Here is a 14,765-nt window from a genome sequence, read left to right on the forward strand (position 1 = left end):
TGTCCATTCTTTCTGTTCTTTGTCCTAATGCCACCATTCCAGGATAACCTATTTTTCCAGCTAGCATAGTCTTCTAGGAGGTATTCCCCATCTCAGTTCTCCATCTTGCTCCCAACTATTTTTATGCTAATGTCATACTTGGCTTCTTAATGAAAAGGCTTAGACCTATCACTCTTACTCAAAACCTTGCATTCCAAACTTCTCTGCCTGGCATTCAAGGCCCACTCCCCTACCTTTCCAACTTCCTCATATACTACTTCTTGGGAAAGTCTGCTCTAGAGTAAAGTTTCTTCAACGGTTGGTTTTGACCCCACATGGAGTACCATTACTGAATGTGGGGGGTTGCGAAAAATTTGGCAGTAAATGTTTGAAGTATATACCTATTTTATATACTTATATACCTGGGGATGTGTAAAAATTTCCAGGTAGAAAGGGGTCATGAGAGAAAAAAGTGTAAGAAGCCCTGTTCCAGAGAACCTGGACTATTTTCTATCCTGAGAACATACCTGGGGTATATGGTTTCCTGGCTGAATTCCTACTCTCTTTCTCTCTCTCTCTTTCTTTGTCCCTCTCTCTTTCTTTCTTTCCTCCCTCCTTCCTTCCTTCCTTTCTTCTCTGTCTCTCTCCCTCTGTCTCCTTTTTGCGGGGCAATGAGGGTTAAGTGACTTGCCCAGGGTCACACAGTTAGTAAGTGTCAAGTATCAGGCCAGATTTGAACTCAGGTCCTCCTGACTCCAGGGCCAGTGCTCTATCCACTGCACCACCTAGCTCTCCATCCCCCAATCCTTTAAAAGGAGATTCAATAACACCTCCTGGAGGCTTTCCCTGATGTCCCCTCTCCACCTGCTGTGCTTACCACTGTATTTCTTTTCACCTCTCTTACAGGTTTCATTTGGCATTATGGCTACTCATACATGAGTCATATCCCTCACTAGTTACTAAGCTCCATGAGAGCAGAAGCCAATCCTTCTGAAGCTTTTTATTTCTTCCCTACAAATAAAAACCAATAAACAAAAAGCCTCTGGTTTGTGGAAGTGAATTGAGTGACCTTAATGGGCCCAAGTGGAGATCAAACCCAGGGCTTTGCCCTCAAGCAAGGGCCAGGTATTTATTGAGCCCCTGCTATGCTTGGATGTGCAAGGCCCCAGGGATACAAAGACAAAAGGAAACAGTGCCTAGCATCAGGAAGCTTACTTTCTAGTGGTGGAAATAATGTGTACACAGAATACAAAGAAATTGGAGAGGGGGAATTACCAGAAAGAGTAAGAGGTGAACCGGAGCTGCACTTCTGAAAGGCACTAGAAGTATTTGGAAGGGAAGCTTAGTAGGGAATGCATTCCATGCACGGGGAGAGGCAAGGAGAAGGCATGTCGGGTACAAAGAAGAAGAGTGAATCGACCTTATGGCTGGATTGTAGAGGAAAGGGGAGTAATGTGTAATAAGCATGGAAAGGAGAGCTGGGGTCAGACTCAAGCGGCTTCTGACTGCTGAGCATTCAAAGACAGCGGGAAGAGGGAACCACTGTTGTTCTTCTGAAGAGGCTGTAACTCCACCAGACCTGTGTTTTAGGAATATCCCTTTGGTGGCTTTGTGGAGGGTGGCCTGGAGAGGGAAGAGGCTTGATGGAGGAAGATGAACACTTAAGACAAAGCATAATTACATTAATCAAATACCATAAACAGCAATCAAATCTCAAGAACTCATACACACGGAGAATTTGTCAACAGGCAGAGGGACTGAGTCCCAAGTAGCCTTAAGTGTGTATAGAAGCTGAGGGCATAGCAAGGAAATGTTCAAGCACACGTCCTTTAATTCCCCAAACTGTGAAACAGTTCTGAGGAAAGCCCTCTTGAGTCTGAAACCAGAGAGAAAGACCATATACTTCAGAGAATCCACATCTCCAGTAGTGAAGATGGTAATCCACATACCTTTCATCTTTTGCAAACATAAATGAGGGTGGTAGTAGAAGGAAGGTCCACTCAAAGATTGTAGATACCGCCTCCTCCCATACCTTTATTTTATGGTTTTCTTTTGTTTTGTTTTTTTTTGGGTTGGGCAATGAGGGTTAAGTGACTTGCCCAGGGTCACACAGCTAGTACGTGTCAAGTGTCTGAGGCCGCATTTGAACTCAGGTCCTCCTGAATCCAGGGCTCTATCTACTGCACCACCTAACTGCCCCGCCCCATACCTTTATTTTAAAAAGATGTTGGGGGGCAGCTAGGTGGTGCAGTAGATAGAGCACCGGCCCTGGAGTCAGGAGTACCTGAATTCAAATCCAGCCTCAGACACTTGACACTCACTAGCTGTGTGACCCTGGGCAAGTCACTTAACCCCCATTGTCCTGCAAAAAAAAAAAAAAAAAAGATGTTGGCCAGAGCAACTATAAGCAAGATATGTTTACATATAACTTATCCTATTACTTTATGTATTGGTTATTGTTTAAACATTTTTATGGTTTTCATCCAGTAGATTCATTTTTACAAATGTGTCACTTATCATTAAGATTTTGAATATTTTAAAGAAAAGAAATAAATGCTTAAAATGGCTACTGGGGGAGACAATGTTTGCATTTTATCGCAATGAAGATAATGAACAGTTTGGAACAAATCTCATTTCTCCTCCAACTTTAGCTTTTGAAAACCAACAATGTTGTAGACTGTTAGCTTTTTTTTTTTTTTTAGTGAGGCAATTGGGGTTAAGTGACTTGCCCAGGGTCACACAGCTAGTAAGTGTTAAGTGTCTGAGGCCCGATTTGAACTCAGGTCCTCCTGACTCCAGGGCCGGTGCTCTATCCACTGCGCCACCTAGCCGCCCCCTAGCTTTTTTTTTTTTTTACTACATATAAACAAAAAAATTAACTTGCTTCATTGTGAACTATTACTGAATATTGTCACTTAAATGTTTTAGAATACCGAGAAAAATATGTCTATGAAAAAGATAAATTGCCAGAAAGACAAACCTTTGCATCCAAAATATTGAGAGTTGTTTCGATTTGTTGGATCCGAAGAGAAAGAGCTGACAGCTTCTAGAAAAGAAAGAGTTAAGATGTGAGAACGAAGTTCAATGCCAACAATGGAAGGGACACTAGGCCGATTTAGGAATGAAGGAGGGAAAAAAAGAGCTTTTCCACCTTGCAAAGAGTAAGATAACCTATTAAATGACTTAGCCGAGGTAGGAAAACTTAAAAATATATATATATTTATAAATAAGAAATATATTGTCTTTAGCCTTCTTAGGATACATAATATGATACACATATGTAAACAAGGGTAGCATAAACCAACCAGCTAGAATTTGCTTGGAATAAAACATGACTTTACTACATAAAAACATAAACATACATTACTGGCCCCAAGTTGACTTTCAAGATTCAGAAGTCAAAGGGTGAGATGAGCATGTTGGGAGATGGGATTATTCTTGTTGGAAAGGATTAAAGAGGGGAAAAAAAAAACCAGAACATGATGAAAAAGCAAAAGGAAGCAATCTAGCATTAAAACTGAAGATAAACCAGAAGAATTTACCATGCTCTAATTATTCTGCACAATTAAATTATGCCTACATACATAAACAAACAACATATCATCATTATAAAATTTGATCCATAAGAACATTTTTTTTAAAAAACCCTAACCCTAAACATTACCATATTCAGTCAGACAGTCCAAAACTAGTTGGCCAGGTTGCTTGTTGGCGAGTATTCCACATTCTGACTGCTTTCTGGCATCATATCAGGATTCTGACTGGCTTATAAGCCTAACTTTAACACCCTGAGAAATGGTCATTCTGCCAGTTTTTTAGAGAAATTAAAAAAAAAAAAGAATATAGAACCACAATATAGTTAGCTCTCTTACAGAAGACAGTTAAGTCTAGAAGGACATTACTTGGAAAAATCAAAGCTATCAGAATGTGATTTACACCAATTAAAGTCAAAAAAGAAATTCAAAGTCAACAAGAGAACCAAGTTTAACCATAACCTGCTAGGATTTGTTCACTTAAGTTATTCTGATTGTAACAAATTTAGTGCATTTTCAACAAATTCAAGGTAATAAAAACAATCTGTTGAGATTTATCAGGTCAGTGACTCAATGTTCAAGCTCACATAAAAATGTATGGGATTTGCAAAATACAAGTGTGCATCTCTTTTGACATAGAAGATTTGTTAAAATGTTAAAAATAAAATTTTGATCAATGAAATTGTACTATATTATGAAACTTAATATTTAAAGAAACCTTACGATGAATCATTATACAAAATAAATCTCTGAAATCCCTAATGTGTTAGTTCTTTAAATACAGATGTTCATAAATAGGCTTGACTAAGGTAAATTTGCCTGCACTTAGAATACATAAAAAAACATAATTTGGAAAAAACAAACAAGCAAAACTGAATTGTCTGATATCCACTGTTTGACTGTAATTCAGCTTTGTCTTTTAACATATAATTCTTCTGACATTTTATAGGTTCCTTAAATATATGAATGAACCAATCAAGAAGCAGGAATTTTTTAAGTGTCCACTGTATGCTAGGCACAAGATAGAAAGGCAAAAATGAAACTCTACCTATTTGCAGGGATTCAAATTCTACTGTAATTCACTAGCCTAAAAGTATACCAACCAACATCTCACTTTTGAAAGTTCACTTTCTTTTAAAAAAAAAAAAGTTCACTTTCTTAAAAAAGTTTTTGACACTAAGATCAGAGAAAAAATTTCTAGCACATTGTCTGACAGGTATCCCTATTATAACACAACATCTAAGTTAAATTCACCAGCCCCAAAAGGCATGTACATATTAAGTAATTGTGGTTAACCTTTTACTAATCTTTTTTTTTTTTTTTTTGGTGAGGCAATTGTGGTTAAGTGACTTGCCTAGGGTCACATAGCTAGTAATTGTTAAGTGCCTGAGGCCAGATTTGAACTCAGGTCCTCCTGACTCCAGAGCCAGTGCTCTATCCACTGGGCCACCTAGCTGCCCCCTCTAATCTTAATAAACTTCTAGAAATACTAACTTTTAAAAGTTTGGCAATTAGGACACTTAAAGCCTTTCAGGTTTAACTCACTCCACAAGGTTCAATCAAATTAATTCATCAAGCATTTATTATCAATTATCATTTATTACAACAGTCCCCAAACTGTAAGGTCACTCAATGCCCGCCAGACAGTTTTTTCTTTCTTTTGCTAAGTATTTTCCAATTACATGAAAAATGAATTTGGACGATCATTTTTTAAAATTTTGAGTTCCAAATATTCTCTTCCTTCCTCCCTCCCCTTCCCCATCCTTTTTTGTTTTTTTTAGTGAGGCAGTTGGGGTTAAGTGACTTGCCCAGGGTCACATAGCTAGTAAGTGTTAAGTGTCTGAGGCTGGATTTGAACTCAGGTACTCCTGACTCTAGGGCAGGTGCTCTATCCACTGTGCCACCTAGCTGCCCCCCCCCTTCCCCATCCCTGAGAAAGAAAGCACTTTGATTTTGATTATACATGTGAGGTCATGCCAAATATATTTCCATATTAGCCATGTATACAAACAAAAATGCAAACAAAATAAAACAATAAAAATTTAAAATTGTTTCAAAGTCTGTTTCAAACTGAGAATGACTTAACTACTCTCAGCAATACGAAGATCCAAGACAATCCCCCAAGGACTAATGATGAAGTATACTATCCACCTCCAAAGAAACAACTGATATTGACTGAACACAGACTGGAGAATGCTTTTTTTCACTCTCTTTCATTTTTTTTCTTTTATTCAAGTTTTCTTATACAAAATGACCAATATGGTAATGTTTTACATAATTGCACATGTATAACCTATATCTGATTGCTTACTGCCTCAGGGTGGGGGAAGGGGAGGGAGAGAAAGAAGGATAGAATTTGGAACTGAAAACATTAAATAAAATGTTTATTATAAAAAAATAATTTAAAATTTTTAAAAGTCTGCTTCAATATGTATTCATAACTCATCCATTTTCTCTCTGGAAGAGGACAGCATTTGTCATGGGTCCTTTGGAGTTGTCTCGGATCACTGTCTTGATCGAAGTAGCTAAGTCTTTCACAGCTGATCATCCTTACAATACTGCTGCTACTATGTACAAGGTTCTCCTGGTTCTGCTCACTTCCCTTTGAATCAGTTCATGTAAATCTTTCCAGGTTTTTCTGAAATCAGCCTCTTCACCATTCCTTATAGGACAGTAGTATTCCATTATAATCATATGCCACAATTGTTGGGCATCTCTTCAGTTTCTAAATCTTTGCCGCCACACAAAAGGAGCTGCTATAAATATTTTTGTACATATAGGCCCTTTTCCCTTTTCTTTAATCTCTCTAGGATAAAGACCTAGTAGTGGTGTTTTCTGGGTCAAAGGGTATATGCACAGTTTGATGGCCCTTTGGGCAGAGTTCCAAACTGCTCTCCAGAATGGTTGGACCAGTTCACATCCTCATCAACAGTGCATTAGTGTCTCAATTCTTCCACATCCCCTCCAGCATTTGTCATTTTCCTTTTCTGTGATATTAGCCGATCTGATCAGTGTGGGGTAGTACCTCGGTGTTGTTTTAATGTGCATTTCTCTAATCAGTAGTAACTTAGAGCATTTTTTATGTGACTACTGTTAGCTTTTATTTTTTCTTCTGAAAACTGCCTGTTCATATTCTTTGACGACTTATTTACTGAGAAATCAGTTAGATACAGGGTTATGGAATGAAAAAGACAATTTGCCCTTGGTTTTGCTGGCTTATATGCATCATTTATTTTCAGGTGACTGACTCTAGTAGGGCAAAGAGTCTCTGAACAGTCTACCTCGCTCATGGAATATGCTACTGAAAATAAAAACAACTTATATTGATTTTGAAGGCCATGGGTTTTCCCTGTTATTTCATCTGGGCCTTACACCAATTCTGTGAGGTCAGAGTTACTATTGTTCCCATTCCCCATATGAGGAAAGGGAGACTCAAAGCTCTCAAGGGATGTGTTTATTATCATATCTAGTAAATCTTTGGAATGAGATCTGAACCCAGGACTTCCTGACTCTAAATCCAGCCATATATCCATTATATTACACTGCCTCTCAAACACAAACTTTTGGTAAAGCATTAACAAATTTACATGAATGAATCACTTACAGCAACAGGAAAAAAAATGATTATCTATTCACATGAGAGAACAGACCAATCACTACTAGTGATTTGTGAACAGTCTTAAGAAGTATTGTCCTAAACACAGATATGGACGACTTGAATCTCCTATGGTTGTCTTTTGTCTTACTACTCAGTTAATTTGGTAATAGAATAAAGGTCTGAGGCAACATAAAAACAAAACTGTTTAAATAAACTTAGCCTTGTGTCTTCAATTTTATACCTTTCTTTTTGCTAAAATATATGTCTACACACATACATAATAAACTGTATTGGAACAAATTACTAAGTTTTCCTTTTTACAGAAAAACAACCTTAAGTGATTCAAATATTTATGCATATGCATTTGTAATGGGACCCTGAAAGAAGAGAATACTCAGAAAACACAATTTAAATAATGTGCTGACAATAGGGAATGACAAAGAATTTAGAAAACGATCCAGTTGTTAGTCCACAAAATCTGGGAAAGAATGCCGATTATGTTAACCAATGCTTTTCACAGATGACATTGGCCCCTAGCAAAAGCACACGAAAACCTCATCCCTCCAAAATGATTGTCATTTAGAAGTTCTAAGTGGTAAGATTCCAACTCTTGTAGGACGGGAATCACAACACAAGGACAAGCAGTTAATTTCAACAGAAATAATGTCAATTCTCACCAAATGGTCAATGATGATATTTCTTTGGTGATCGGGTTACAACCAAATTTTCTACATAGAATAAGCTGGTGCAATTATCAGTGTTGATGGTGGTTTGCTTTGGGGTTTTTTTGGCATTTAAGTCTGAGTCCACATAACGGTGACAATAAGACATGACTTTATTTCTCTGGATAAGTCACTGCTGGCTTTCTTGCTGTAAGAGTACAATTCTGCTGGGCTTCCGTTCTGCATGAATCTCCAGCACATAATTACATAATGTTTTTGCAGCTTTTCTGCAGCCATCATGAACTACTCCTAAATGTTGCTGTGTGACATTGGAGTGAATATGGTGCATATTGGTGAGGGGAGGATAGAAGACAAGAGGATCATAAACGCTAACCTTTATTTAGTTTAATTTAGTGCCTTTGTGCCAGGCACTGTGCTAAGTGCTTTCTAATCATTATCTCACTGGATCCTCACAACAACCTGGAGAGGAAAGGGATGTTATTATTCCTGTTTTATAAATGAAGAAACGAAGGCAGGCCTAGAAGTGACTTGCCCAGGGCCACTCAGCCAGAATGTGTCTGGGACTGGATTTGAATTCGGATCTTCCTGACCCCAGGTCAGATGCTCCATTTGCTAAGAAGATCTCAGGCCACTCTGAAACTCAAGAATGATGGGCCTCTTCCCAAGTAGTCTTCTTTCTCCTCCTTGACTCCAGCAAGGTTACAGCAGTGAGACTGGAAGTGGCAGCAGCATCAATGAAAGGGTTGCATTCCTCCCAGATCTGTTCTCTCTGAATAGAGAAGCCTCTGAAATACATTACTGGGATACTGAGGACAAGTACACCATCTAGCAGCAAGCAGCAGTCACCTTCATTCTCCCTTCCTTCTCCCTTTTGAATATCATGGGATCAGAGATTGGGAGGTACAAGGAGAGCCAAGAAATGGGCTGGTATTCTGCCCTCCTCTCTCCAACCCATTTCACAGATGAGGTCATTTTGGTTGAATAAGGTTAAGTAACTTGTCCTAGGTCATGGAGCTAGAATTTGAACTCGAGTCCTCAAACTCTTTTTTTTTTTCCGGGTCCTCTAAGTCTAACTCTGCCAAGTGAGCAATCAAAATTGTAACTAAACTAAAAATGGGAAATAAATGTTTACATTCCTTTGAAATGCATATTAATTTTTCATGCAAATCAGTATCTCCTATACTCAGGCTACATTAAAAATCTTATTAATTACTTTCCTTTCAAAAGAAAGACTGGGTCATAAGTCCATGTTATTTTTTCTTCAAATGTATGATTTTTAGATTTATGAATTAGGTCAGACTGTTAATAATGAAATTCTGTCCTGGAAAATTTTAAATATTCACAGAATTCAATTTAGCCAAATTTGACCCACAAAGACAACAAAAAAGGGGCTAAAAAGGACAATGCAGTACATTCCAGGAATTAGTAAGGAAAACTGCATTAGCCAGGTTAAGACACACAGAACCAATTTTCAGCTCTAGCAAAATGATCTTCTTTGCAATTACAGACAAAAGATAACGTTTTAGCAGAACACTGTTCGTTGTTCTACTGGAAATGATGTATTTTCTTTTACATTTCTTAGGAGGTAAGAACCATATTATCATTCAATCGACAATGTCTTGCCTCTATTTGTAAAAGTAGAAAAATCTCTGACTGGTTTCTAGGCCTGGGCATCCATTTAAACAGTGAGAGATAAGTAAATCCTCTCCCTTTTAGAACTGACAAGGGACTAGAGCAAGTTCACATGGTGCCTCAGATTTTTTCCAACAACCATAGACTTCAGTATCAACCAGTACATTTTTATTCCAACACATTAAAGGACAAGACTTGACAGGACAAAGGGGGAAATATGTACTTTATGGCTGAACATATTATACAAAACCAAAATGCTGTGGTTTGGGGTGCTGTAAAGTATACATTGTTTATACATTCAGTGCTCGAAAAGAGAAACACTACTTACAAAATGAACTTCTTACTACTGGGCTGTGGATCTACTAAGGGCCAAAAAAGGGAAATTTGGTCAATGGACATACAAGTTTGAGTGGATCCTCTTGGAAAATAACGAGAATGATGAGAGAACCACATGATTTGCTAGCCATGACATCCAAGGTATTTGAAGAATATCAGGAAAAATATATATTGTGAGGGCAACAATAGTTAAAATTCAATATTCCATTTTATGAGTAGGAAGGGACCCTAGTGCTGCAATATTCCTTTAATTAGTGAACCAGAGGAAACAAGCCAGTGATTTTTTTTTTCTCTAATTCAATTCCGGTTTGGGTTTAGTTTAACTGAATTTGTTACAGTTTGGTTTGGGTTCAAATCAGTTCACATGGAAAAACAGAATTTTTTCCATTTTTTTCACTTGAGTTCCACCTCAAAAAAATAGCAACTTAGGTTCATTTTTTTATTTGAGGGGGAAAAAAAAAGCTGAGTTGGCTTGATTGTCCTTCTGAAAAAAGAATCACTACATTCCATAAAGGTGCTAGCAATGCATTAAAAACAGATTCAGGTAACCAAACCAAACACTCCCCAGCTTGGGAAGAAAAATCACTGTATCTGCATATCTATCTATCTATCTACTATAATACGTAGATATCTATAGATAGATATGCAAATGTGGATTGATTTTCTATCTATATTGATATATATATATATACCTATATCTACCTATATACATACATCTAAATATGGATCTATATAGATATACAAATAGAGTGACTTCATAACTATATTGATATAGATATATACTTATATCTACCTATATAGATATATCTAAATAGATAGATAGATATTCATTCCAAGGACAATGATTACCAGATTATCTAAACTTTCTAGTTAAATATATATACACATATACATATATGTCTATATACATAGACACAAACATGGAGAGAAAATTAATTAAAAATAAATGCAGTTTAGCGGCAGCTAAGTGGCACAGTGGACAGAGCACTGGCCCTGGAGTCAGGAGGACCTGAGTTCAAATTTGGCCTAAAACATCTGATGCTTACTAGCTGTGTGACCCTGGGCAAATCACTTAACCCTGACTGCCTGCTCCCCTTCCCCCCCCCCCAATAAATGTGGCTTAAATGAGTAAAGGAACATACCATACTGTACTCTCCCACATAAAAACAAATTAAAATGCCTCTCATTGCACTCATCCTGAATAACTATCTAGCCTGGAAATAACCAAGGCATTCTAATTAGCATCAGAAAGACCTGTACACATGACTTTGGATCGACTCCTAATTATCTATACTATGGGAGATATGGAATAAATCAAGATCTCAGGCAATGCTCACATTTCATTTTCGTTTAGGAAACAGCTGCAATCTCCCATAACAAAAATTTTGGTAGTGGGAGGAGGTATGAAGGAGCACTGAAATACACTTCTGCAAACTTCTCTCAAAAAAAAGAAAATCAAGAGTTAGAGAGAAGAAAGAAGTCATGGTACCTAGAACATTCATGATGCGTTATCTAAACCAAATCTGCTGAAGACTGCCTTCCATGTAGCTGCTAGTAGAGACTTTCAAAAAAGATGTGATGCATAAAGGTTAGGGAGGCTTGCTCTTGGGCAGCTTAACTAAATGTTTTTGCACACAGAAAGTAGAAAGTTTCCATAATATAGTAGGAAGACAGGGATTTTTTCCCTCTACTCATACTAGGCCTTCCCCATTGTAGCTTCTTCATCTACCCTGGAATGGTAGATTTCAATGCTCCCACCTATCACAAAAAGCCTGACTTAAATTACTTGACTGTTGCTTAAATAATTCAAAACTCTAAAATGGCAGGAGGAGGAAACACGATTGTATAAAATGTCTAGAAAAATGACAACTTACACGAGAATCAAATTCAGGTGATTATAGGTGTCTAAGGACAAAGAGGCAAGAACAAACAGCATTGGCCCAATACCAGAAGCAGTTACAACACACTCTTCCAATTAAAACAAAATTAACCAGTTTCTCTGCCATTCTGAGAACAAACACCAAACAACCTACCTCTTCACAAACTGTAGAAAATCGGTTGAGAAACTGTACTGTATGTACCACAAACTGGTTTAGAAACGCAACAGTCCTTTTCTGTTGGATTGCTGGCACCTGCATTAAGTAAAAACACAACATAATTCAAACAGGTGAAAGGGCTTCTGATGAAAGCTACACATGGTTTAGTGCTTTGTTTGAAATCTGGGGCATTGTAGGTAGTGGAAAGAACAATCATTCTGGAGTCAGACGACCTGGGTTCCATTTTGGGCTTTGCTACTCACTACCTGTGTGGTTTTGGGCAAGTCACTACCCTTCTTGGGGTCTCAGTTTCCTTCTTGTGAAATGAGGAGGCTAGATCGAATTATTTCCAAAATACTTTCCCTTGAATCCTAGAAGCACTATCTTTAAGCATTTAAAGGGTTAACAAACGGAAAAGGAATTCTACTTCCTTGGCTTGGCCTGGGGAACCAAACTAGAGGCAAAGTATAGAGGCAGATAATCTTGGTTCAGTACAAGGAGGTGCTGCCTAGTAAGCAGAGATATTTAACAGTGGAATGGGTTGCTTCAAAAAGTGCACACGGTCAACTCATTAATGGAAGGAATCTTAGTGATATTCCAATCCAAACTCCTCATTTTACAGATGACAGAAGTGAGGGTCAGAGGCAGGAAGGACCTCATCCAAGGGCACACAAGTATTAAAAAGGCCAGTCTTCAAGCCCTGAACCCAGTGTTTCTTCCTCTGCACCATTCAGATCTGGGGTAAAGTCTGAAGCTGAACAAGAGACACAAGATTCAGAGGATGGGGAATCTGTATTGACCAGAAACCAGTTGTTGTTTTTTTTTTTTAAAGGAGAAAACTAAAACGGGTCATGAGGGGAGACAGGAGTAAGCTGTGAACACCTTTTGCCACCAGTCTCTGCAATCCACAGATATGGGAAACTCTGGGAAAGAATGTCTCCTTCTAGGTCACATCTGTGAAGCTGGATAGTTTAGCCATGCTGCGTCCCTCCGACTGACCAACTAAGAGGTTTCTGTTTCTGGAGGTTGCTCTCACTGCCATAAAATAACTTCTTGTATTCTAAATGGTGAGCGGGGTATGAATGCTGAGGAAGGGTACAATTCCACCACCATGATCCTCATCACAGAAGGAACACTGGATCTGGAGTCAAAGGGCCTGCTTTTGAATCTTGTCTGTGTGTAACCTCAAGCATGCTGCTAAACTTTTGTGGGCCTCAGTTTCCTCCCTTGAAAAGTGGGGAGGTATGGAATAAATGTCCTCTAAAGTATCTCCCACCTCTGAATTTGTGAGCTGTGACTCCTGTTGAGGAAAGAGCAACACAGAGTCAGAAGACAGGCTCTGCCCCTCAACCACTGGTGGGACTTCATGTAAGTCCCTTATTTTTTTCTGTAGGCCTCAGTTTTCTTATCTGATAGGGAGAGGCTTGGACCGGAAGACCACCCGCAACGTTCCTTCTAGATGATTTGAAACATGCTTTGGGATCAGACCTAGAGCTAAAGGGGACCTTAGGGGCAGCTGGTCTGACCCCCCCCCCCATTTTACAAGTGGGAAACTGAGGCTCAGAAAAATCATAGATTTAGAGATGGAGGGGATCTTAGGGGCAGCTAGTCTGACCCGCCCCCTATTTTACAAATGGGGAAACTGAGGCTCAGAAAGAGCATAGATTTAGAGCCGGAGGGGGCCTTAGGGGCAGCTAGTCTGACCCCTTTATTTTACAAACGGGGAAAGCGAGATTCAGAGAGAAGTGACTTACTTGGCTAAAGTCACGCGATAACAAGTGCTCTTTCTGGGCCTCAGTTTCCTCCCCTGTAAGATGACGGGGTCGGACTAGGTGCCTCTGGGGCGCCCTCCAGCTCTAGGTCTGTGATCCTATATTAAGGCACTTCCCCTCCCTGGGCCTCAGTTTCCTCCTGTCAAACGAGAGGGCGGGTCTCCGTGACCCCGTGACTCCCGGGAGCTACCCTCCTCCCAGAGGAGAGCCTGCAGCTTCCTCCCCTACCAACCTTGGTCAGGTCTATGCCCGACCCCATCAGAGGCAGCCCGTCCTCGTCCATGGCCCCGGAGAGCGGGCCCCACGCCCCCTGCTTTCCCAGCCCGAACCCCGGGAGCGACTCCCGACTGGACTTCTCAGCCCGAGGTCCCACAGCCCTTTCCCCCCGGAAGTGGACAGAGCGAACCGCAGAGGGCCTCTGCGCCTGCGGGAAAGACAAACAGAAGCCTTTTCGCAAAGCCTTTCGGGAGTTGTAGTTTTGTTCTAGAGCCTCTCATTGGCTCTGAGCCTGCGGAAGAAACCAACCTCCTCGGACCCCTTCCGCATGGCCTTCTGGGAACTGTAGTTTTTCTCTACTCGTCCACCAGGGAAGCCGATGGCGCATGCTCAAAGTAGTGCGTAAGTTAGAGTAGCGGCCAAACTTGGTTATAACTAAAATCAATGTCAGAACTAGAAAGCAAGCTCACGTGGCCAATTAAGTACCCGTGAACTTAGGGTCTTGACTCCAGAGCTAAGAGGTGGTCAGGTAACCACACCTGTACTTAGAGTCATGGCTCCAAAGTAGGGAGGAAGCTCGGGGGCCAGGTTAACACCACCTGTAATTGGCATCTTAACTCCAGAGCTGAGAGGGAGCTCATCTGGCCAGGTATCACACCTGTACTTAGGGTCATGGCTTCAGGCCTGAAAGGTGGCTTCAGGTGGCCAAGTGACCACCCACGTTTTTAGGGGTCTTGACTCCAGAGGTGGGAGGGAGCTCAGGTGACCACGTAACCACACCTATAATAAGGGGCTTGACAAGAGCTAGGAGAAACCTCCGAGGCCATCTAGTTCAAATTCCCTTATTTTACCATAGAGAAAACTGAGGCCCTGGGAGGTTGAGCCACTTGCCTAATATTTGGATTCATATTGAACTGATATTTAATTGGAGTCAATTATCGTTCACAGTATAGTTGATCCATATTCTGAATAATGGAAAC

General features: G+C 39.8%; 1 protein-coding gene across 2 annotated transcripts in view; it reads right to left on the reverse strand.

Annotated features, from left to right (window-relative positions):
• The window catches only part of WASHC3 (WASH complex subunit 3), a 51,080-nt gene extending 37,101 nt beyond the window's left edge, over nucleotides 1-13,979 (reverse strand). Inside the window, exons 1-3 of one of the 2 annotated variants that reach the window (XM_043966865.1) lie at nucleotides 13,802-13,979; nucleotides 11,795-11,893; nucleotides 2,960-3,025 (exon numbers count right to left, since the gene is read on the reverse strand). In XM_043966865.1, coding sequence (XP_043822800.1) covers nucleotides 2,960-3,025; nucleotides 11,795-11,893; nucleotides 13,802-13,852 — 216 coding nt within the window. In that variant the 5' untranslated portion in view covers nucleotides 13,853-13,979. The remainder of the gene's footprint in view (nucleotides 1-2,959; nucleotides 3,026-11,794; nucleotides 11,894-13,801) is intronic. The other variant, XM_043966864.1, reaches the window with a different exon arrangement.
• Nucleotides 13,980-14,765: the final 786 nt, after the last annotated feature.

This window comes from Dromiciops gliroides, chromosome 5 (assembly GCF_019393635.1).
Source record: "Dromiciops gliroides isolate mDroGli1 chromosome 5, mDroGli1.pri, whole genome shotgun sequence".
Taxonomy (NCBI): Eukaryota; Metazoa; Chordata; class Mammalia; order Microbiotheria; family Microbiotheriidae; genus Dromiciops; species Dromiciops gliroides.